This window comes from Mastomys coucha, unplaced genomic scaffold (assembly GCF_008632895.1).
Source record: "Mastomys coucha isolate ucsf_1 unplaced genomic scaffold, UCSF_Mcou_1 pScaffold22, whole genome shotgun sequence".
Lineage (NCBI taxonomy): Eukaryota > Metazoa > Chordata > Mammalia > Rodentia > Muridae > Mastomys > Mastomys coucha.
In genome coordinates this window covers 174,585,365-174,611,416 of record NW_022196905.1, presented here as the reverse complement: position 1 = coordinate 174,611,416, position 26,052 = coordinate 174,585,365, and the positions used below count along the sequence as shown (strand labels likewise).

At 37.7% G+C, this 26,052-nt stretch overlaps 1 protein-coding gene across 3 annotated transcripts in view; it reads right to left on the bottom strand.

The window, feature by feature from the left end:
* Nucleotides 1-26,052, bottom strand: part of Tex15 (testis expressed 15, meiosis and synapsis associated) — a 61,634-nt gene that overhangs the window by 7,856 nt on the left and 27,726 nt on the right. For all 3 annotated transcript variants that reach the window (XM_031339510.1, XM_031339512.1, XM_031339511.1), the window contains 4 exons: nucleotides 16,562-16,799; nucleotides 15,690-15,836; nucleotides 14,017-14,179; nucleotides 881-7,980 (listed from right to left, as the gene is read on the bottom strand). In XM_031339510.1, coding sequence (XP_031195370.1) covers nucleotides 881-7,980; nucleotides 14,017-14,179; nucleotides 15,690-15,836; nucleotides 16,562-16,799 — 7,648 coding nt within the window. The remainder of the gene's footprint in view (nucleotides 1-880; nucleotides 7,981-14,016; nucleotides 14,180-15,689; nucleotides 15,837-16,561; nucleotides 16,800-26,052) is intronic.

The following is a 26,052-nucleotide window of genomic DNA, read 5'->3' as shown; positions in this document are numbered from 1 at the left end:
ATTCCTTATGTAGGCCTATATTTAAGTCATGGACCTGGAGCCTGCTAAGGTCTGTGCTACCCTCTCAGGTCTGAAACAACCTCCTGTAAGTTTTGTTTCATTCTTCTTGGCATCAACTTAAGTCATCTGGAAGCACAGTTCTAGGGATAGACCACTTGCCCAGCATACACAGAGTGTGGGTTCAAATTTTAATACTATAAACATAAATAAGGAGTTTATTCATTAGTCCTGTAATTATAACAGAATTCAGCCAGTTTTTAATGTTCAGTATATTGGCCAAAGAAGCCACCCAAGAAATAATATTGGTCACATTTACAATAATGAACTTGTCCCCCTTATTAACTATCAAAATTTATTCTTTCATGAAATATTTTCTAAATTAAAAAGCTGAAAAGTGGGTGCTGGAGAGATGGCTCAGTGGGTAAGAGCACCGACTGCTCTTCCGAAGAGTTTGGATCCCAGCAACCACATGGAGGCTCACAACCACCTTTAATGAGATCTGACACCCTCTTCTGGTGTGTCTGAAGACAGCTACAGTGTATTACGTTGAGGGGAGCTGACTGGGGCGAGTGGGGCCTTCCCGAGTTCAATTCCCAGCAGCCACATGATGGCTCTCGGCCATCTGTACAGCTACAGTGTACTCATACACATAAAATAAGTAAATAAATAAAATAAATAATTCTTAAAAAAAAGCTGAAAAGTATGTATTTGTAAGGTTCCTTAATCACACAAGTCTATAAATAATGAGTCATTTAATCTAATACTAAGAGTTAGCAGGCTGAATTGAAAACATCAATTGTTCTATTCTGTAAATTACTTTTCTGGTTAGAGAATGCTTGCTTTCATGAATATTGCAAGACTGATTTTAAAACATTTGTACCTTTTGCTTCTTCCAACTGGAAACAGTGTCTGTATTTCCTTTTCCCTGAGAGACTTCACATGTGTCTGCAGTCATAGGTCGCTTTTTAGAGGAACCTGAAATGGTTTTTACTGTGCACTCTGCACCTGGAGGTGTCTGCTGAGAAACCCCAGGTTGACTGCTGGCCTCCCCAGGCTCTGTAAAGGGTGTCTCCTCCTTTTCTTGTCTATTTTGTTGTAAAGTGTTCCTTCTGTTGCGCAGCATTTGGAGAAAGAGAAGATGAGTGGACAACTTAGTATCTTTAGCACTTAGCACCTTCATATGTTCAATTGTCTTCATAACTTTTATAATATGAACCATTTTTCCAAAATCTTTCTGAGGGACTGACATTACATTTTTGAGTAATAGAAAAAACTGCTTGTAGTTATGTTCTAATTCTGCCACAGTGTTTCCAAAATTTACTGATGCAGTATGTGGCACCAAGTCAATATATGTGGAAACTGAATACTTAGAGTTATTCAGAAGCCTCCTAATGCCCGTAAGTTCCTTAAGTTCTCTGTAGAATAAATGTAAAGCATAGGAACAGTTAGAAGCTTCACCGTATTCATAGATAACAGCCAGCTCTTTCTTAAGGACACAAATCGCAGTCTCTATCAGTTTCCAAAGGCAACGTGCTTGGGTGTCACCAACGGAAAAGGAAACCACTTCTTCTTGGCAGCCAATAAGGTCAGGGAGAAGAGACCAATCGAACCAGAGCATACCTCGGAACCTCTGGTTGTGCAGTTTCTTTGCTATTACATTTTTAAGGTAGTGAATTGTTTCTGAGATCATGACAATTTCAATATAAATCTCAATAGCTTCGGGCTTTAAAATGACAGCTCCAAGGTTGTGGTTGTTTAGCATATCCAAAACATTTTCTTCCATGATAAAAATATTATCTATGTTATCTTCTTGCAGTATCTGAAAGTATTTTTTTAAAATTTCTAAGTGATCTGTACACCTGAGAATGAGGTCCTGTAACTTCTCTAGGTCTGCAGATTTAGCTTGATCCAGTACCTCACCAACACAAGAAATATCTGGATATGAAAGCCAAGCTTTGTTCAGACTACAGTTTGGTATGCTACTTAGAGCTGATTGTTTGGAAGCAGTCATAGCATCTTCTTTAAGCCTGACACTAGTGGGTTCATTGTTTAAACCTTTAGACAAGACACCATAGATCTTCTTCAACTTAGAAAAAGCACTCTCATTTATTTCCTCCATTTCTTTATTCTTTTCTGAATGTCTTTTGGGTAAAGAGCAGTTTTTTTCTTTCCATACAAGACTTTTTGCAGCATCGAAATATATATGCTCCAGACCATAAAGAGAGATTTTGATACTTACTTCTTCACTGCTTTTGATAAAACTAACCTTTGAAGAGACTATTTCTACAATGATCCACAAATGATCTTTCTTTCCTGGATAGGAATGGACTTTAGGAGAGCCCCCAGGTACACTGATCAGCTTCAGAGTGCTTTTTCTCAAGGTTTCCAGGTCTCCTAAACTATCTCCAAAGTTAACTCCACAGGCAAATGGAACAGAAAGACAAAAGTCAAAGCAATCAGAATAGTGCTTCATTATGGCTTCACATTCATTAATTTGCCGTTTATATTTTAAGAATGCGTAATATGAATTATTTTCTTTCTTTGTTTCTGTTAAGAATTCAACTAACTGATTATGATAATTCTGTAACTCACAGAATGCATTGTATTTTAGTCGTCCTTGAAAACCAGGATAGAAATTGGACTGCAGCTGATATCCACGTGGCCTGCGAAGCAGTTCACTGTACAAGCTCTCATCATACCAAAGCAAGCTTCGGAATGTTGGTTTACCTTCTAAGAATCTTTTTTTGTTTTCAATAAACTGAATAGTTTCTATTGCCATTTGAAGTTCTACCCAAGTATCAACAGCACATGGTTTCAATGTAAGTCTACAGTTATTCCACAAGTTCTGTTCTACCAACAGTTTTCTTGAAATCAGGATTTGGTCAACTGAACATTCTTGCTGTCTTTCAAAAGCTTCAACAAATAAAGGGAGGATATTTTCACAAAGCTTAGTCTCTTCCTCTAAAATCTGTAGAGATGCTGCTTCATCTGCTCTCTGTAAAATTTGAGACAGTTCTGTTACATGAGATGTGTAATTAGGTGAGTGATGTTCTTTTAATTCCTTCTGAAGAGCAGCAACTTTAGAGTTCCCATTTAAAACAGGCCTATGATTAGTTTCTGCAATGGCTGGCTTAGAGAGACAGTCAGAATGAAAGTTACTAACTTTAATTTGCCCTGCTTCCTTTCTTTCTTTAAGCTGATTAGGAATGTCTTTCAAAGCACTTTTGTCTACAGTATAATTTTTAATGCTTAGATGAGAATCAGTCAAGCTGTTTGTAATTATTTTCTTGTTAACATGAAATGATTCTTCTTTTAGGATCTTATTTTGACTTTTGTACTTAAAACCAATAGCGGATCCTTCAGTAATAGTTTTTTTGTAAACTGCTTGCTCAATTTTCCTAATTTTTTCTTCCTCAATGTATTTTGCTATATACCTTTTTGAAGGACCTGTTACATTCTCTTTTAAGAGCACAGAACTATCATTGCAAGACAGTTTCTTCATATTTTTCTTACAAATTTTACTTTCTTCAATTACTGATGTTAGATCTAATTTAGAATGCTTAGTAATATTCATCTCATTCTCATTTATATCAAAGAGTTCATTTTCCCCTACAGAAGATTCTTCTTCTCTAGCTGTCACTAGAATTGATGAGACCGAAGGAATAGTGTAACTTCTGCTTGCTATATTTTCCGTAGGAATGCTTGATGTGGTCTCCATAGGAACTGTACACTTTTCTATAGGAAAAATTGATTCTCCATTTTTAGCACCATCAGATACACAGTTATCTTGTTCATAAGTATCAACACTTAAAATGTGCTTTTTGTTTGAGTCTAAAACTGAAATATGTATGTCAGTGTTAGCTTTACAAGTTGTATCATAACTTTTATCTGGACTACGATTTGTGTCTTTTATGAAACTTAAATACTCTGGATTGCTTTCACACAGAACTGTTTTATCTTCAGAATTATATTCTTTTGCTATATCCCTAATACTATGTGTTGAATGGTTTTCAAGTTTTGCAGAGTCACTATTACATAACTCTGTGTGTGTCTGATATTCTTTTTCAGCTAGTGTTTCTTTTGGGTCAAGTATAGTCCCACTTGTTTCAGAAAAATGCTCCCGTTCAGAATAGCTTGCATTTCCCACAATGCTATTAGTGCATTCTGACTGACTTATACTCTGGGATGTATAAGCTAGAGGTATCTGTGATTCTGGAAGTTGTTCTTCATCACAAAATTCTCTCACATGGAAAGTGGTAAGACTATTGGAAACATGCCCAGACATGACTTCACTAGAAAGGCATTCTGCAATCCTCTTTCTGTTCGTTCTATACAATCTATGCTTTGATACTGGGGCCAATGACTCTTCAATATCAAATCTTAAAAATCTTTTATCTTCCTGCTTGTCATATTTTCTTTTGGACAAAAAGTGCTTAGAATATCTTCTTTCAGACACCAAACTATCACCTTGATGATCACAACTTTCCCAGAAATTATTGCGTACTATTGCATAAGCTTTTGGTAATGGGCCCTTCCTCTTTTGTCCTACTTTAGATATAAGCTGCAAAGATGTATGAACTCTTCTATGGGCTTTTTTTAAGTGAACAACAGCTTTGTTCAATTTTCTGGACAGATGTTTGCTTTTACACAAAGATGCTTCACTATTTAGAATATTCAGTACATTCCTAATGTTTCTCTCTGACTGGGAAAATGTTTTAATTCGTCCTTGAGATAAGGAAGAAAAACGGTCAGATGAGTCATGGCTCACTGGCCTCCTCCTCTTCTCTCGAGTTTCATGCTTCCTTAAGCCTTTATCTTCTATGTTCTGACGTCTGGAAGATGCATGCAGGTTTCTTTTGCTATTCCTTGATTGCATGTCCTTTTTCTTTCCAGTATCATTAAAGTCAGGTTTTGATTTTGTGGGACGTTTACTCTTATCATTCACTACTGTGACATTAGATGGCTCAGTAGACAGAGAGTCATTGTTTGGATTTCCAGATGCTTGATCCACATGTGTAGTATGACTTGAGTTGGAAGGATGCAAACTTCCAGACTTGCTTTGATCCACATGTGTAGTATGACTTGAGTTGGAAGGATGTAAACTTCCAGACTTGCTTTGATCCACATGTGTAGTATGACTTGAGTTGGAAGAATGGAAACTTCCAGACTTGCTTGCATCTCCTGATTCTTGCACTGAATTACCAAACTTATTTTCACATGAAAAACTTGAATTTTCTCCAGAAGGTTGGGAGCACATGCCAAATCCAGAAGCATTCCCTTCCTTATTTGTTTCTGGTTCTGTAGATTCAGTTACCTGTTTATAAAGATTATCTTTCAACTCTAAAGATTCATCAGTGGGACAGATTCTTAGACTAAGTAAGTTTGTAATTGTAACTTGTAGATCTGGGAGAAAAATTGGGTTGTGGAGCTCTCCTTTGTCTTGTGAGCAGAAAGAAACACAGTTACATTCTATAGATCGATGCTGATCAGTACCCTCCCTTTTTGCAAAACTTGAGGTCTCCATTTCCTCATAACTGCTTCCAAATAGGCCTTCCCAATCAATCCGAGACTTTAGAGACTCAAATTCTTCACAAAGATCATTTCCCTGGCTATGCATATTTTGTTGAAATACAGAAGCATTACCACGTTCTTCAAGATCTACCTCAATTTCACTTCCCAATCCAGTTTTAAGAGCTGAATTCTCATTTACCAACAGATGAAAGTCTTGTAATTTATCTTTATCAGTATCAATTTCACATTTAGAAATATGTTTTACTAAACCCAAATCTGAACTCTCAGAGGAACAAGTTTCTTTTAACTGGTCTTTTTGATGATCTCCAAGACTTGTGCTTACTCTAAGGACAGTAGTGCCAACTACTTGTTTTGTAGTATTTGAGGCTACACATACTGAAGCGCCTTCAATTTCTGGAAATGTGGACACCAAGTGCTCTGGGCTTAGTCCATCATTTGGTGTATGCCTTTGTTCTACAGCTTCACTCTCTGATGATGCTGTTTCTGCTGGTTTACTGTTCTTTCCCCCAAATGAGCTAAATGTGAAACATTCTTCAGAATTCAGAATTTCTACTTTGGTGTTACTCTTAATTTCCCTCATTTCAACTATATTGGTGAAAAGGTCATTTGCATGAAAATCTTGATTCTCTCTTCCATTTATGTTATCTGTATTGTGTTCTGGAGACAAAGCAGCACTATGTTTCTCTTTAGCCTCATCTAGATTTTCATCATCTCTCTGTTCTTGCAAATTAATTTTCAAGTTTAGACCGCAGCTCAATTCTGCATCATAAGACAGGCTGTGATCCTGCACATGAACAGCTTCTTCTTTGTGGTTATATGGTGACACAGCTCCATTTTCATTTTCCCTTGGGACATATGTATATTCTCCAATTATGTTACAAACTGAACTGTCAAGAGATGTGTCAATGGCAGAAGATGAGATAACTCTATCAATGAGCTTTTCACTGGCCAGGGAAACATGTTTTGCTTCCTGGAAAGCATCAGACAAAATGTTACCGAAGTTCTGATTATTTTGTACTGTTTTTAATCCTATTAGCCCTTGAGTCATGGCAAAATTTGTATTAATATTGTCTTCATGCTCCAAAGAGTGTTGAGGATGCTTTTGTGAAAGACACTCAATATTTGGAGTAAGATACAACTCGAATTCTGATGCTGCATGATATAGTTCATTTTTATCCCCTGTGGAAGACATGGGAGATTTGGGCATTTGTAACTTATGAGTAACTTCTATTTTTTCACAATTTCCACTTAAAGAATTAAGATTTCCTCCTTCTTTTTGTTCCTGGTACAATGTATTAGAAGTATCAATTGGGCTACTAAAAGTTTCATTAGTAAGAACAGTTTCTTTGCACCAAGTATTGTTTACTCCATCTTTAGTGCTGTCTTCTGGGATGATGAAGGTTCTCATCATTCCCATATCTTGCATGTATTCACATAGGTTTCCTTTCTTCTGAACTGGGAAGACTGTAGACATCTGGTGACCAACCTTACATACAGTGTTTATATCAGGAGACAGTGACTCTTGAGAGAAATGACGCTGAGAGTTGTTGCTACAAGTATTTTCTGATTCAGAGGAGTTCTGTGGCTCACTGCTTGGAGCTGTTAAAACTGGGACACTGCTTTTCATTTGAGCTCTCTGAACCTGTTCTTCACTGTATTTTCGTTTCCCAACATCTGAAAATGCATTTGATAAAGAACTGGAAAAGTAAGAACTGTGTTGCTCTTTAAATTGTTCTGTACCAGCAATTCTACTGGATGCTATACAATCATAGCCCTTTGAGCAGATATTATGAGTCTGATGGTGTGAACTTTCAGTAGAGAATTTAAGGCAAGAGGCATCCAAGCAACTAGTAATGGTTTGATCAGCAGGAACTTTGGATGAAGAGATGGAACTAGCTGGTACGCATGTCAGCTTTATTTGTGAATCACCATGACCCAAACTCTTATCAAAAGACAAAACACTCAAACCTGCAGTATTGTTTTGGTTTCTCATGCTCTGTTCTCTCTTCATCAGTCTTGGGTCTTTAATGAGTTTTGAAGTAATAACTGTACTTGAGCCAGTATTGTTATGAGAGGGAAATGTAGCAGAAATACTACTTAAAATACTTCTAAGATATGTCACACTGAACAGGTCACCATTACCACTTGCTGTGTTATCAGTGGGTATGAAAGAAAAACCTGAATTTTGTGTGTATACTTGAGAAGCATCTCTAAGACTTGATGAATTTTCTGTCTGTCTGTCAGAACTGTTTCCATTTTGTACATTTCCGTAAGAATTAGAAGTATCTGAGCTGGAAGGACTCATCTCTGAATTTAGTACTTTACACGGACAATTTTCTTGAACAAATGGATCGACAGGTTTCCTGAAGTGCTCAAAGATGACTGTAGCATCTTTTCCTTTTCCAATTCTTTTGGCAATTGTACAGTTATTCATAGAACATACTCTTTCTGTTGAAAAATAAATAAAAAAGTAAGTCATGAGTGAGTGTAGCTGATAGTTCAGTTAAATAACTCAACAATGATCATCTCTTCTTAGCATACAAGAACAGAATTAAGAGACTAAGTAACAAAATATTGCAATGGAAAATATAAACCTATTCTAGCAACTTGATTTAAGGTAAGTGAATTCTGATAAATATTACAATACAAAGTTGGAGAGGCTGGTGAGATTATTAATGGGTAAAACTGCTTTCTACCAAGCTTGATCACCTGAGTTTGGTGAGTTTGAGCCCCAGGACACAGCTGATAGAAGAAACTACCTCTCAAACTGTTGTTCTCTGACTTCGAAGCATGTGCCATGGAATGACAACACATGCACATACACGTAAATAAAATATATAAAAAAATTAAAGTAGGGAGAAGGAATCCTTATAAACCCTTTCTCTGTAGCCATAGCATAGTAAGCACCCTTAGAAGTAGTAAGACTGAGCATTTTAGTCACATTCTTGGGATCAAGTATTTTAGGACAGTTTTGAAAGTAAAATTGGGTGTGGTGGCTAATGTTTGTAATCACTTAAGAGGCAGAGGAAGTAGAATGGCTAGCCTATATAGCAAGTACCAGATCAACTACGGTTACAAAAGCAACATGATTTATCAAAATAAAATACTTGAGAAAAAGGCCCAAATCAGTTGACTTAGAAATTACTTAGAATTTACTTCTGATCTTAATGAAGTAAAAAAGATTCTATAGAGTTGGGCAGTGGGAGTATACACCTTTAATCCTAGAACTTGGGTGACAGAGGCAGGTGGTTTCTGTGAGGCCAGTTTGTTTGAGGCCAGTCTGGTCTACAGAGTGAGTTCCAAGACAACCATGGCTACACAGAGAAACCTTGTCTCAAAAAACAAGACTCTAGAGGAATACCATATTAGAAACAACTGCATGTTAATATATTATGTAAGAAAAATGAACAAGTTCCTATATAAACAAAAATAGTACAGAGAAAGGTTTATAATTTGTGACCATTTGTGTTTTTCTTCATTTTTTTTGTTTGAAAGTTTCATACTTTAAATAATGATGTTTAATTATTCTCACCCCCACATTTCCCTTCCTCATCCCTCTTCCTATCCAACTGCCAACCTTCCTCATGTAGAAGATGTGTCAGATATTAAACTGGTAAGAACAGACACTCTACTCAATCCTAGCCAAAAGCTTAAGAATTGTGATCTTTTTTGCCAGAGAATTTTTTACTTAACTCCAGACAAAATTACTTTTAAAGAGTTCTTCAACACAAATATAATTTTATCATATATTAAATTTATATAAAAGGAAATTTGTATACAAATAAGAATATGCTCATTTTTACATGAAAATTAAATGTTGGTTGAATGTTTGGACAACTAAGACATGGAGCACTTTCAATAATATCTTTAAGAGTTAATTGATAGGGCTGGAGAGTTGGCTCAGCTGTTAAAAGAGCAGTGGCTGTTCTTCCAAAGGTCCTGAGTTCAATTCCCCGGAACCACATGGTGGCTTACAACCATCTATAATGAGATCTGATGCCCTCTTCTGGTGTGTTTGAAGACAGCACAGTGTACTCATATAAATAAAATAAATCTTAAAAAAAAGTTAATTGATGCTTTAATTTTATAATCAATCATGACAATGTTTTTCTCATAAATACATAGTATAAAATAGAACTATGATTTTTTTAGGCCTATGATATTAACAGCTATTTCTAAAATTTTTGGAAATTGTCTTAATTAAAAGCTAAATTAATTTAAAAGTCATCAGTAACTTAAACAGCAATTTTTAAAATCACACTTTCTAGCATAATAGAATCTAAAGATAGACTAATTTCATACATGCTGAGGATGACAGGAGGAAAATTATAAAAATCTTTTTCTGGAATTGAGCTATTATGCTTCTAAATCTCAGGCAAAGGCTCAGGCAGCATGTGTTGACGATGCACACTGAGTGATGGAGTATCTAGCACACAAGGCACATATCATATATTCAAAGTGTCAGGTAAGTTACACCAAAGAGAAGCACAGATAAATACTGACAAGACACACCTTGGACTCATCACTATTAATTTTTGGTCATTTCATGTTCATAAACTTTTTATTGTTGCCAAAGTTTTCATGACTCACATTTGATTACATGACCCTATATGGGGTCATGACTCATCATCTAAAGAGCTGTGATACTGACCCACAGGTAAAACGACGTATTAAAACACTACTTTAAGGGCTTGAGAGATGGCTCAAGCAGTTAAGAGCACCAGCTGCTCTTTTGAAGGTCCTGAGTTCAAATCCCAGCAACCACAGAGTGGCTCACAACCATCCGTAACAAGATCTGACTCCTTCTTCTGGAGTGTCTGAAGACAGCTTATATAATAAATAAATCTTTTTAAAAAAACACACTACTTAAAAACTCAAGACTTAGCTGGGCGGTGGTGGCGCATGCCTTTAATCCCAGCACTTTGGAGGCAGAGGCAGGAGGATTTCTGAGTCCAAGGCCAGCCTGGTCTACAGAGTGAGTTCCACGACAGTCAGGGCTACACAGAGAAACCCTGTCTCGAAAAACCAAACAACAAACAAACAAACAAACAAACAAACAAAAAAACTCAAGACTTGATGGCTTTACAAGTAAAGTCAAATATCTGAAAAAATTAGCATCAATTCAGCACCAACTTAAAAATATAGAATACTTCTCAACTCATCCTATGAGATCATACTACCTTTATATTAAAACCACACATAAACATCTCAAGGAAACTACATTGTTATCTCTTATGAATACAAGGATAGAATTTGTTAACAAAATTGTAGCAAGCAAAGTCAAGACCACCTAAGATATATATCAGGACCAAATGATATTATTCACATGCCCAATTCAAGAGATAAAAAACATTTGACAAAATCTAACTTATTAAACTAGGAACAAAAGGCAACTTTAATATGACGAAGGGCATCTACAAAAAGGTCACAACTGATATCAGACTTATTAATAAAAGACTGGAATTTCTCATTTTTTTAAAAGATTTATTTATGTGTATGAGTACACTATAACTGTGCAGATGGCAGCGAGCCATCATGTGGCTGCTGGGAATTGAACTCAGGATAGTCCTGCTCACTATATAATAATACACTATAGCTGTCTTCAGATGCACCAGAAGAGGGTGTCAGATCTCATTATGGGTGGTTGTGAGCCATCATATGGTTGCTGGGATCCAAACTCAGGAACTTTGGAAGAGCAGTCAGTGCTCTTACCCGCTGAGCCATCTTGCCAGTCCTCTCGCTATTTTTTTTAAAGATGTATGTATGTAATTTAAATACATGTGTGTTTTGTCTGTATGTACATTTACACACCAGAAGAGGGCATTAGGTCCCACTGGACTATGTTATAGATGGTTGTGAGCCACCATTTAGGTGGCTGTAAACTGAACTCAGAACTTCGGAAGAACAGTCACTGCTCTTCCATCCCTAATCCCTCCCTCCAGCCCTACCCCCTTCCCCAAATTTAACAACAAGGTATTTGTTCTCAAACATTCAGCTTGAGATATTACACAAGCAAATACAAAAATCCAACAACCAACCAAAAACCCCCAAAACAAACTAAACCCTAACCCCAACCAACCAACCAAGCAAAAACCAAAAAGACATCCAGATAATAAAAACATTGGCTGATAGATGACCTTATATATAGAAAATCCAAGGAATACACTAATGTTAAGAAAATTAACAATAAAGTCAGGTAGGCTGCTGAGAATCAAATATTACACAGAATCAAAGTAGTACACATACCGGCACAAAGTTGGAAACAACTAAACATCCATTGACCACTCAGTGTAAGACCAACATACTAACACACAGACATACACAGACACACACACACACACAGGAAAACTACTCCCTAACAAGTGTGAATTATATTCATTGAAAGTGAAGTGGTATTTACTGAATGAAAGCTTAATGAAAGTTTATAGAAAAATTACAAATTTTTACAGATTAATTACTTTATCCTCCCAGATTGCTGAAATTAAATTGTTTACTGATTAGAAAATTCAATAGTACTTTTTTCTCTTTACAAATGGATGTACAGAATCAATTAGAGACAACCAAAAGTATAAGATATAGGTAGGGTGGTAGACATTGATAGGATGATCCTAAAACATGGACATAAAGCACTAAGGAGTTCTAGGGGTACCTCTAGCTGACTGACATCTCTCAGGGGGTGTTACTGAAGACCAGTGTGGGCAAGATGGATTCCCTAATAAACCATTCTGTATGACAACTGGAAATGCCACTGGAAAATAGAGTGGCTAATGCTTCCAGGAAGGTAACCCCGAAATGGTAAAAGGAACCTGTGAAAGTTTTTGATTTTTCCCTTTCCCTTGAGGCAGGGTCTCTTGAGCTAGCTTAGAATTTACAGAGATCTGCATGCCTCTGCTCCAGAATCCTAGTATTAAAGGTGTATACCTAGTCCTGTCAACTTTTTAAAAACTTCATTTACTTAGGAAAACATTCATAACTAAGACAGATTTAACCTCAGTTATCTTAATATAATAATGTATTCCTATAGAAATTTCATGTTGCCAGGTGGTGGTGGCGCACGCCTTTAATCCCAGCACTTGAGAGGCAGAGGCAGGTGATTTCTGAGTTTGAGGCCAGCCTGGGCTATAGAATGAGTTCCAGGACAGCCAGGGCTACACAGAGAAACCCTGTCTCAAAAAAAAAAGACATTTCATGTTAGGCGTGATGGCTCACACCTTTAATTTAAGCAATCTGGGAGGATAAAGTAGATAGAGATCATTGTGTATTCCAGGCGGCCTATATATGACAGAACTCCCGACTAGTCTGGACTGAAGAGAGACTGTGGCTCAAGGATACACAGATCACACATTCCTGCCTATCAAATACCAATAAAAAGTACAAGGCTAACCCACCAAGTCAGAGACAACAGTTTTAATGCTTACAAGGCATATAATACAGCTCTCACAACTCAATTAAACCTAGCTCAATTAAAATATGTGGGTAAAATATTGGACCAGAAACTTCCGAGAAGTGGCTATTTCATGCTGGGTCTCTGGGTCTCTTCCAGCACGTGTAGCTGGTTTGGTCTAACATGCACAAATGGCTGTACACTCCTGTAACCCAGCATTAGGGTGTGGAGACAGGCAATCCCAAGAGGGGTTATCAATCCTGCTGGTAAAATGAACTTTTGGTTCAGTGAGGGATTCTGTGAGAGGCATTTAGGAAGAAAATGATAAAGTAAGACACTGGGCATCCTGCTTTGACCTCCACAACCATCATGCATGGGCACCGGCACACTCACAGACACAAAAAACACACTCACATACAGATAAAAACAAAAACAAAAACCCCTCACATACACACAAACTGAGATTTCAAGAGACTCTAATCTTGTTAGTATCTGAAAAGCCAAAATCAGAAGCAATCTACAACAGAAACAAAAAAACAGGAAAACGTCTGACAGAATTAAGTATTTGCAAAGATAGCAAGACTCTAGTACCATCAAAAATTAGGAAAAAATTAAAAACACAGTGAACCAACATATACTAACAGACTCATAAAAAAGACTTTGATGTAACCTAATGCACTTGAGTCAATCACTTTAGAAAAATCAAATGACATCATGTCTACTTAAAGGTATACATTCTTAGTGTTAATACGAACTCCACAGTAAAACTCCAGCATACTAGTGCTGAGACCCTTCTATAAATACCAAAGTGGAATAACAAGTGGTAATGAGACCTGAATGTCCCCAATACAATAGCATAGTTACACAATGCAATATTCTCCATCCATCCATAAAGATGAACACATTATTGTTATAGCTATCAACACAGAAAAAGTACGTGTACATATACTAAGCCAAAGTGGAAAGATTATGTGCATATGATCCTAGACATGCGAAATTGAAGACAGGTAAAACAACTATTTTTGTCAGAGATTTACAATGTACTAGACAGAATACTAGGAATTTAAGACCAGCACGGTTGAATAATGTAAGCATCTTACCAAGCCTCTTAGGAAATCCTGTTGAGGGGAATCTCAGCGATGTCATAAGTTGTCCATTACCTGTCTTTTGACCAATACATTTTACTGTTATTATTGCATATGGAAGACATTGCCTAGGTTTATCTACTGGTCTTGAAAAGAAATCATATTCATAGAAGTACACCTGAAAGATATAAGAAGAAAAGTCAAACTATTGCAAAACTCTGGCCCCTGATTTCCAGGGGGAATATCTTAACACTTAAGATTAATCATGAACCTTGAGCAGTCTCAAAAAGGGGTTTGAAAAAAAGTAGCTAAAAGAACCCATTACTTCTATCTTGATAGTTAGAATATTGCTTTGTGGATAAATGTCCTTAAGGCTGTATACACGTTGTTCCTCTGTATCACAATTCAAGGCACCAGGGTATTTTCTCAAATGTGAGCACTGAGAGAGGGTCTACATCTCGAGGACTATGGTTTCATTACAAACCATTTACACTGTGATTTTGATAAAGGGTTCCACTATGATTTGAGAGAAAAAGATGTTTATCCCATGAATATGGCACTTACCTCATAAATGTTTCAAAACAAACGAGCTCCCCACCCCGAATGAGACCTCAGTGCACTGCTGCCTTACACAGCTAAGTTTTTCTTTAACCGGCTCTTAATGAGAAGACAAGAACTATAGCAATCCCTCTACCTTCTTAAAGTCTCATCTGGTTAAGGATATATAAAAGTTCTTTTCTTCCTCCCACCACATATTTTTACATGAAATCTGATACTAGCAGAAGCACAATAATGTTTTAAAATACATAGTACTTTCCTATAAAAATGTATTGCATACATTCTGAAACCTATTTTAAGTCAGACACAATAAGAAAAATATTAATACTCTTTGTATGTGGAAACCTTTGTATATATTTCTAATTGAAGACTTATTTCACTTATAAAATATAAAATTTAATATTCTATTAAAAATTAGTAATCTTCAAAGGTTAAATAAAAATATCAAAACTGTTCTCTTATTCAATTCATAAAGCTTTCCTTTGTTCCTCTTCTAAAGCATAAGAAATCAATATAATTGATCAAAATCATCGTATTATAAGTTACTTTGATACATCACAACTGGACCTATTTATAGTTTGGTGTGATTGTGTTGTTGTATGTATGTATGTGCACGCGTGTACAGTAACATACTGGCTCTCATTCCTCAGTACAGCCATTTTATTTTTTTATTTTCTGGAGACACAGTATCTCAAAGGATTAGAATTTACCAAGTCAGCTAAGCTGGTTGGGCAATGTACTCTAAAAAGCCTCTTCTGCCGCTCTACCTCAAGGATTATAGGCACATACCACTACATCTTCTTTTTTGGCATGGGTTCTGTGGATGGAACTCATGTCTTTAATGCTTGTATGGCAAGCACTTTATGCACAAAGATCCCCAGCCCTCAGTATATTTTGATATATATAAAATTCCTGATCATATCAGAAGTGAATCAATCAAGCCATCTCACATCACTTTTTAAAAATAGTGAAACATCTGAAATTTACTTTCAACAATTTGAAATTTAAGTGATTGGCTGTGAAGCCTTGTTCAAATGAGAGGTTGACAGCCAACTTAGGGATTAAACCTTTGTCATCTAAATAGTTCTGTACTTGTGTCAAGTCATCAACTGAACCCAGAACTAACATACCACTGAATTGTAGGCTTGAAGCTCAATGGTATCTTTCAGAGAAGGCATATTTCTTGACATATGGCAATCAAAGTTAGGAGAAGGATCCAGAGAAACTTTGTTTTTATCCATAGAAGGTTGAATTTTCTTTATTCTCCCAAAGAGAACCTAAAAAGCAAAAGACAAACCCAAATACTTTAATGCCTCATGCTTTTAATAATGACAAATTAATAAACTGTTAACCCACACGGGATGAACCTCATGCTTTACTGTGGTAATTACACCACTTATCTTCCAATTAAATTCTGAGATTAGAATTACTTGTAATAAAAGCTTCACTGGACAAGTGTATATAAAAGAGTATAAATATTTGTTAGAAATAGAGAAGAGTAGGAAAAGAAAAAGTGACATAAATCTAGATGATCAAATAGTTTTCTTTCTTTTTTTTTTTTTTTCCATTCAGTTGTCTTCTGTGGTCCTGTTCTACCCTTTGGCCAAAAATATCATTTTATATAAGCATGGCACATTTATCAAAAATAATTGATACTGGTATAATGGTATTAAACTGAAATAGCTGAATAAACTTAGCTTATGCTACAATTCTATTTTAATTGTTTGTAGGACACAAGCTGCTGTGGTACCATAGCATGACAAAAAAATAAGAGAACTAATTTAGACAAAATCATGTCCCGAGCAGACAATGACGGGTGCTGCCTCTGTGACGTTTTACTTTGTGCCACATTAGGTAAAGAATAAAAAAGAAAAATTCCACAGGACAACAGAGTAATTATGGAATATTCTATTTAAGACAATTTAATGGAAAACCAAACTATGTTCATGCTGACTTAAAGTAAGCTACTCCTGTGTTTAGCACGTTTTACCTGACCACCTACCTTAAAGATCATAATACTTTCTACAGCTGTGCTCCTACTGTAAGCATAGCGCAGGGCAACATCAACATGTCTAAACAGATACACTCCCAGAAGAGGGTTCCCCAGGATCCTCAGTGCAGATGCTCCAACACTTGGCCCATTTTGGTAAACGTCCACCACGTCACTCTGAGGAAGTGCCAGGAAGCAGAAATGTTCTTCCAGTTCTCTGCTGTGCTTTCCACCCTCACGCATCTCTGACCTACGCAAAAAATGACATATAGTTAAATTATTTCAGCTTATCAAAGAAATTATTCACTATTGACAATAATCAAAGGTATGAGCTTCCACTAGGATGGCCGTGAGTTAGGACTAAAAACCACCTGAAGACCAAGTTCAAGCTTACATGTCCAAGATTTATGGGTAGCCTGAAGGAACTTAATGGTGAACAATGAATATTTACTAAGCATTTTTAATGTAGCCAGTACACAATTTTAAGAGTTATTACATGAGTTTTGTTCTTAAATATCTAACAATTTTTATTTTCTTAAGGTTTTTCGAGACTGACTCTGTAGATCAGGCTGGCCTCAAACTCAGAAATCTGCCTGCCTCTGACACCCAAGTGCTAGGATTACCAGCACAATTTTGATGGTTATGAACATTTTAAAAGAGGTTCAAAATACATTGAACTATGTTATGCTTCGGGCAGAGTAGTAGTAACAGGGCAGGGTATCATCTTACTAGGCCCCACAGTATATGGAAAGCCAGTACTGTCCATCTAATCAAGCCCCCCAAAAGCATATACTACTTACTTTGTTTTATCGCTTATCCTATCTAACTAATTCAGTTAACATTGTAACTTATTCTTTAATTATATCTATGATGAACTGTGTCAAGTGACTTAGAGTACTATTTTTCAAATTGTGGAGGATGTCATGTACCACTACTACTACATAAAATGGTGTTCTTTATATATATATATAGTATATATAGATGTATACACACACATCTTCTGAACATTCCGTAGATTGGCCATCTGCCCAACTCCCAGGCCTCCTCATTCCTGAGACAAAATACAACTTAAATTGCACCAGCTCAGAATTTTACAAAGGCCATTAAGTGTTTAAGTGAAAAGACAACATAGCTCTTTCTTTAAATGAAAATCCCAGAGTATTAACCTTAGCAAGAAATGCATGCTGAAAGTTAGCAGGGGCCGAAGGCTTGGCCTCTTGTACTAAACAGTTGTGAAAACAAACAAACAAAAAATTGGTATTGAGCCAGGCAGTGGTGGTGCACGCCTTTAATCCCAGCACTTGGGAGGCAGAGGCAGGCGATTTCTGAGTTTGACGCCAGCATGGTCTACAGAGTGAGTTCCAGGACAGCCAGGGCTACAGAGAAACCCTGTCTTGAAAAACAAAACAAAAGTATTGAAGACCATTAAAAGCAATAATCCGTTGAATACACGTTTGTAAATAAAATAGTCTTTGTTTATTAGAAGTCTTACTAATCTTGACAGAAGATCAATAGTTACAACACTCCCTTAGGCCACTGCCCAGCTAAGAATAAGCTTTGAAAGCTAGAGAGCCCTGGTACCTTGTAGGTGTCAGAGGTGGGGGCCTGCAGGCATCAGAGGCTACATTAAGGTATAAGGAAAGAAATCTTCCTAGGGTTAGATGCAAAGTGACACAAAGTACTGATATAGAAGCTGCAGCCAGTTCTCCAGAAGAGCAGCTAAGGTGACTGATGTAGGGGCACAAGCAGACACTCAGCTTTGTACTGAACATGGGATCTACAGGTCTCATAGCTGGTAGAGATTAATGCCTACTTTAAAGGACAGCCTACCTCGTTTTAGTGGCTAATGCAGTGAGTGACATTAAGGCTAATAATTCCCATTAGCCGCCTGTCTGAGATCTTAGGGTCCTTAAGAATCTTGGTAAATTTACTCTGCCTCTTGCCTCCACCTTCTGAGTACAGGATTATAGGTATATATTACTTGACAACAAGATTTTATGGTACTCTATTGGCTGAAAATACATAATAATAAAAATCCCAAGCTTACAGCCATAGCTAATCAAAGCCTTAGATTAGCATTTGTGGTGAAATGAGTATGTTTCAATTTTATCAAATGACTCAGAATTACATTTGAAAACATTTTACATTTAAATAGAATTTGAGATTATAAAAACCATAACAAAAAAGTCAGATTGCAGAACTGTTTCTGGCTCTATATACTGTGTAAAAATTTGGCTTTTCGAAAATTATTCAAATCTGAGGGTAATGCCACAGTGTCAGAGAGCAGAAGCTCTGGACCTTGTGAAGGGAGGAATGAAAGCTCTGCTGAAGTGCAGACAGGAGAGGAGTTAGAGAACGGGGGATTGCACTGAGGAGGACCTAGGGTGTTTGAAATAAGACAGAGGATGGGGCATGCGCCATTTGGTTCAATATTCTGCAGAGCACAAAGACTGAGCATGGCATGTGCTGCACACTAAGCTAGGTAGGGAAGCCAGGGACTGTACAACTGTGCTGGGCTGTCTGGGGTATGCTGGTAGCTCTGGGATCTTTTGTTTTCTTTCTTTCTTTCTTTTTTTTTTTGATTTTTCGATACAGGGTTTCTCTGTGTAGCCCTGGCTGTCCTGGAACTCACTCTGTAGACCAGGCTGGCCTTGAACTCAGAAATCCGCCTGCCTCTGCCTCCCAAGTGCTGGGATTAAAGGCGTGCACCACCACCGCCCGGTGATCTTTTGTTTTCTAATTTAATTTTTTGTTTTGTTTTGTTTGTTCGTTGGTTGGTTTTTTGAGACAGGGTTTCTCTGTACAACCCTGGCTGTCCTGGAACTCACTCTGTAGACCAGGCTGGCCTTGAACTCAGAAATCTCTCTAATTTAATTTTTTGTCTTATATTTTTATTATATTCTTTCTCCTTCCCCAAATTCTTCAACATTTTCCCTATCCCCCCCACCTCATGCTCTCTTTCAAAGCAAAACAAAAACTAAAATAAAAACAAAAGTCATTAAGAGAAAAATTACTATATAAAACAAGTCATAAAAAGAGTTCACTTTGGGCCTGTCAATGAGTCCCGGGTACTGGAGAAGACTCAAGTCTCCTCCCCAGCAGGCATCAATTTCAAACAGCTTCTTTGTTAGGGTTAATCTTTGTGTTCACTTCTTCTCTGAGCTCAGGCTCAATCAGTTTTGTCTGGTTTGAACCTGTCTATGTTTTGTGTATGCTGTTAGTCTCTGTGTATCAGTCCTGTTGTGTCTGCATGGCTTTTTCCTTGGGGTCATATGCCACTTCTGGGTTTTACTCTCTTGAATCTTTCAAGGTCAGTGAAGAATACTTCATTTGGATTTTTCAGCTCTCAATATAGCCTTTCTGTGGTACACTGTCCCCATCTGAAGTTTCTAAAACTAAGAAGTTTTGCCAAGGGTTTGGCCAGTCTCCAGTAATCCTGACATAATCAGTCTCAACATGTCTTCTTTACAGATGACAGGTACAATGAGCCTGAACAGATCTCTGTCTATGGTAATGTGTAATAATCAGGTAAGCACATGTAGAACTAACATACACAAGGTGCTCTATTACCAGATATTGTGCTAAAGGTTGTATCTATTTATAGTAATGGGGGGAGGGGCGGTGAGAAAGAGAGACAGATGGATGCAGGCGTACATGTGCACACACACATACATACACAGTGGAGATGGTGTGTGCATGTCAAGTAAAATCTCCAGAGATGGTAGAGTGTCAAGTAACATTGTACTTTCTTGTCAGTGCTCTGAAACCAACTACAAATATGGCTTAAATGCTTCACCCCAGTGCCTATGTCACAGTTATTGCATCATCCCAATAGACTGCAGGACAAAGAGCAGCTAGATAGCAAATGTATAAATACATACATACAACACACATACATACAGTCTATATGGCAAATATAGCAGAAATTTAATTGGCAATTAAAGAATATGTGAACTGTTTGGGTACTTGGTGTTCCTAAAGGAGAGAAGTGTTCCAGAAGCTGTATGTTTGTTAGAAAACAAATGAAATGAGGTTCTCTGGAAATCTTGACAGGGAAATCAATAATTCTCATATCCTTTAGGTCCAGCCAGCTCAAAGTATAATATAATATCTCTGTGTTAAGCCTTGGGAAATGTGCCAAGAAATCTCAGGGGTCTAAAATTACAATTACTTTCAAAATCTCTCATTTTCCTCCACTGTTGCTGTGTGTATGTGTATGTATACATGTTTGCATGTATGTAGGTATGCATGCATATAAATGCACATACATACAGAGGCCCAAAACTGATAATCAAGGGTAACCCTCCATATCATTTGTCCATCTTGTTCATCTGGCAGGGTCTCTCAATCAAACCCAGAACTTGGTGACATGGCTAGCCAGCTTCCTTTGGGGATACCCATCCCCGCACTACCAGGCTGGAACTATAGGCAGGCTACCACACCTACCTGACACGTCCAGGGAACTCCACTCTCTTCACATTGTACTGTAACCACTTAATCACTGAGGAACCTTCATGCCCTGGCAGCATAACTTAACACCCTATTTTAAGTACTTAAACAGGCTGGCTCCTATATTTGTTGTCTGAGGTGTAACAACAGCAAAACCATTTTCCCCTTGTTTACAATTCATGCATATACAATGTGTATCATGCATGGATCCTGGAAACAAAACTTAATTTTCTAAGTTTACCTCTGGGAAGCATATTATGGCTTTTCCCTGGAGTATCTGAATTCACAGCACCACCACTGTCACCCATTGGGGAAGAACACTATGATACTGTACTTGCTCTCACATCTGAGACAACTACACACTGATTATGAGTGGTTAATGTGTAACATATGGCTACATGGGCAAAAGAATTATCCAATCTCAGGCAGGATGCAACAGTACAGTATGAGATTTCACAATGATGTAGCAATATGCAAGTTAGAATTGTTAATAACTTAATTTTGGAATTTTATGTTAGATAAGTTTGGACCATGGTGACTGTGGAAACAAAACCATAAACTCAGCTGTACATGAAATATAGTCATAAAACCAGGACTCAACAATTTAATTAAGAAAACAAGCCGGGAGGTGGTGGTGCACGCCTTTGATCCCAGCACTTGGGAGGCCAGAGGCAGAGGCAGGCAGATTTCTGAGTTCGAGGCCAGCCTGGTCCACAGAGTGAGTTCCAGGACAGCCAGGGCTACACAGAGAAGCCTGTTTCAAGAAAACCAGAACCAAAACCAAAACCAAACAAAACAAACAAAAAAACCAACCAACCAAACAAGAAATTTGCTAACTCTTACGAGATAAAGTAGTCTTTTTGTTTTGTTGTTTCTGTAACCAACTGCCACAAAGTGGGTTAAAACAGCATAGATTTATCTCACAGCAGTTATGTAGCTATTTAGTCCAATACAGGCTTTATCAGGGTAAAAACAAATTATCTGGCCTGTTTATTTCTAAGATTCTACAGGAAGATTCCCCCTTGCTTATTGGTAGAATTCAGTAGTATTTATTAGTAGGAATGACATCCTGTCTCCTTGCTGGTTATTGATCCAAAGTCTTTTCCAGCTTCTATCTACACATTTCTTGTCTTATAATCCACTTTCTTCATCTTCAGTGTCAGCAAAGGCAGGTAAGTTCCTTTCACAACCTGTCTTTCCCCAACTCCTTTATTGCCGTCTCCTCTTATTCCATTTGAAAAGAATTCATGTAATTAAGCCATATCCATTTAGATAATGGGATACCCCCACATCTTAAGGTCTATAAACCCAGTTATATCAGCAAATTTTTTTTTTTGGCCGTGCAGGGTAACTCATAGGTATTGGGGATGTCTTTGAGACAGTACATGACTTTAAAATGTTTCTATTTTATGTGCATGAGTGTTTTGTCCGAATGTATATATGTGTAAAACCTATGTAACTGGTGTTCATGGAAGCCAGAAGAGAGTGTTAGGTTCTTTGGAACTGGTGTTATTGATGGTTGTGATCCACTACATGGTGCTAGGAGTCAAATCTGGGTCCTCTAAGAGTAGCAGGATTGAGCTATCTGTCCAGCTCTATAGTGCCTTACTATGGACAAATTCTGAATTTACCTTTTCAAAAGTATTAGTAAGTCCCTTTTCCCCATGCCACCTTTCCCACGTCAGATGCTTCTTATGGTCATCAGATGGTACCAGCAACAATGATGCCTATATGCCCAATGCGTCAGCTCTCAGGTGCCAACATACCTCATCAACCCAGGATTTTCAAGCCAGCCTCATACCATGTACCTTCACTGACTTGTCTTAACTATACTTGCATATCTGTGGAACAGTAAATCGAGGAGAGGTAGGTTATGTATGAGGAGGAGGTGTGGATTATGCAGGATGAGGTAGAATTATAAATTACTAGTCTGTTTAGCCAGCTGCCTTTCCTCAGAAGCAACTCTCAATACAAACTCTTTCCAATGATTCTGCAACACACTGCCATTTTCTAGTCACCCCACACCACCCCATCGACTTCCTACAGTTTATCCCACACCCATGAAGTGTGGAATGCCTTCCTTTCTGACAGGTGCGGGTACATATCCATAGTCTACACATCCATTCAAGAAGCACATCACTAAGAGTTCAATTACCTACAACTAAAATACAACTGTGTTTAAAAAAAATTCAGAGAGCCAATTAAAAGTTAAGAATGGTACAGCAAGGGTCAGTGTCGAATGGGCCTCATTATATCCTAACTGGGTCAGATTTCTTGCCCTCAGAATTCCTAAGGCGTAACCATAGCAAGAGAACTTCAGACAATGGTTAAGACTAAGAATATTCGGTTTCCTGGTAACAAGTCTCTGAGACTTCTTTTAATCACATAAATTTGAATATATAATGACCTATACCTGGATTTTAATTTGGAGCTGCATTACTCTTCTCTCCTTGCATTAAAAATATCTCTCCACCTGTGTAGTACACACACACACAGACACACACATACTCTACAGATGTACTGCCATACTATGATTTTAATATAGCTTCCTGGGGGGAGCTTGGGTCTTTATACTTGTGTAGAAAGTCACTACAAAATGAGCCATTTCGCTGGGCGGTGGTGGCGCATGCTTTTAATCCCAGCACTTGGGAGGTAGAGGCAGGCAGATTTCGAGGCCAGCATGGTCTACAGAGTGAGTTAGTTCCAGGACATCCAGGGCTGTACAAAGAAACCCTGTCTTGAAAAAAAACCAGAAAGAGCCATTTCTCCAGTTCCATGTAAAATTCCTTTCTTCCCTCCCTTTGATACAGGTTTCTCTGTGCAACAGCCCTGGCTGCCTCTGCTGGGATCAAAAGTGTGTGCCGGGGCTGGTGAGATGGCTCAGCGGGTAAGAGCACTGACTGTTCTTCCAAAGGTCCTGAGTTCAAATCCCAGCAACCACATGGTGGCTCACAACCACCCGTAATGAGATCAGACGCCCTCTTCTGGTGTGTCTGAAGACAGCTACTGTGTACTTACATATAATAAATAAATAAATCTTTAAAAAAAAAAGTGTGTGCCACCATGCCTAGCAAAAAAAAAAATATTTTTTTTTTTAAAGATTTATTTATTTCATGTATGTAAGTACACTGTAGCTGTCTTCAGACACTCCAGAAGAGGGCGTCAGATCTTGTTATGGGTAGTTGTGAGTTACCATGTGGTTGTGGGGAATTGAACTCATGAACTCTGGAAGAGTAGTCAGTGCTCTTAACCACTGAGCCATCTCTCCACATCTCTTTAGTGTGTAAATCTGAGTTTATTTATCAAGAAGAAAATATGGCAAAGAAGATAATTATGGAATATCATAGGTGACAGACCTGTGCGTTGTCCATGCCTTGGTTAAATACTACGTTTAAAAGTTCTTTACTCAGCCAGGCGGTGGTGGCGCACGCCTTTAATCCCAGCACTTGGGAGGCAGAGGCAGGTGGATTTGTGAGTTCGAGGCCAGCCTGGTCTACAGAGTGAGTTCCAGGACAGTCAAGGCTACACAGAGAAACCCTGTCTTGAAAAACAAAACAAAACAAAAAGTTCTTTACTCACACCACCTTTGGAGAAGAGGATTCTCTACATTAACCTTCTAAAGCCAAACACTGTGGAGATGATGCCACAATCAGAAAACATCTTTTACTGAATCTTCATTTTCTATTATTTTTTAAAGTGACCTTTCTTTGATTTATCAGGAAACAGTCATGACATTAAATATACTGATATTTTGTGTATTAACTGCAGTTTCATGAACTCCATGGACTTTGTCTCAAGTCAGGTTATCCCCAACCTCCCATCTGAGAGCCCAGGGGAGGGTATCTGTTATTCTTGCTCCCTCAACCACAGCCTATTTTGCAATAAGTTACTTGGGAGTATTTCCTTTCCAGTACTAAATTCAGTTTCAGTTGACATGTAGAGACTTCAAGTAAAGACAATCTACTGTTTTAAGAGTAATTTTGCCTGATATCAGCTATCAGACAGTTTTTCACATCATGATCAATTAGGTAACTCCAGATCATTGGATCCAGGTTTATTCCATCTCTGCCTTGATGTCCTTAGCACCGGGTCATCCAAACAGGAGCCTCATTGTACCAGGAAAAAGGCATTTCCTTGTTCATATCATATTGGCTTCTCTTCCTCAGAGACTACTGGGCCAATCTTTCTCACTGGCATTTGCCCATATTGTTACAATTCTCCTCTTGGAATTGATCATGAAGTTGATGAGATTAGCCCTGGAATGAGTCTGACTACACAGCTGGGGTGGAAAATGTAAAACTGGACATCTACAAAAGATTTAATCACAGTATCAAAGTGAGTAACAGACAATGTTTAAAATGATATACTTTCATATAGATTTAACATATTTACAAATACTTAAAAATAGAAAAGAGGTCAGCTGAAACACATTTGAGCAAACTTAAGAATTAAATTTAGCTTTTCTCTTATCCACAATTCCACCCTAAGTTTCTAAATCTTTTCAAACAAAATACTTCTAAGGCTTCTAGGTCAACTCCTGATTTGAGCACTTCTACCTTTATTATAGCATGCTATTTCATATCTACCTGGACATCCTGCTTTAAACTTAAGTAAAGGGTAACTTTATTCACACTTCTATGTGTGAAGTATTGTGTTTGGTACAATGCCTACAATGCCTAATTATGAGTGTCCAAACTCATAATTTAACACCTACAAAGCATAGCACAAAACAGGTAAGGATGTGGACTAGCATCTTGTTGGAGCCACTTGTTTCACTTAAGACTACAGATTATAACTATTCTCTAAGAGAAGAGGTCAAAAGGGAAGGGAAAGGCAGTCAGTTACTAATTTCCTTTCATCTCCCACTCTGTCACTCTCTCCTTCTAAGCACTCTTTTCATTTTTCCTTTTCACCCATGGCCCAGCATCACGAAATTTTAAATATGAGTTTAGGCATCAACTCTGGGGCCTCCCTCTCTCTCTCTCTTCTCTCTCTTCTCTCTCTTCTCTCTCTTCTCTCTCTCTCTCTCTCTCTCTCTCTCTCTCTCTCTCTCT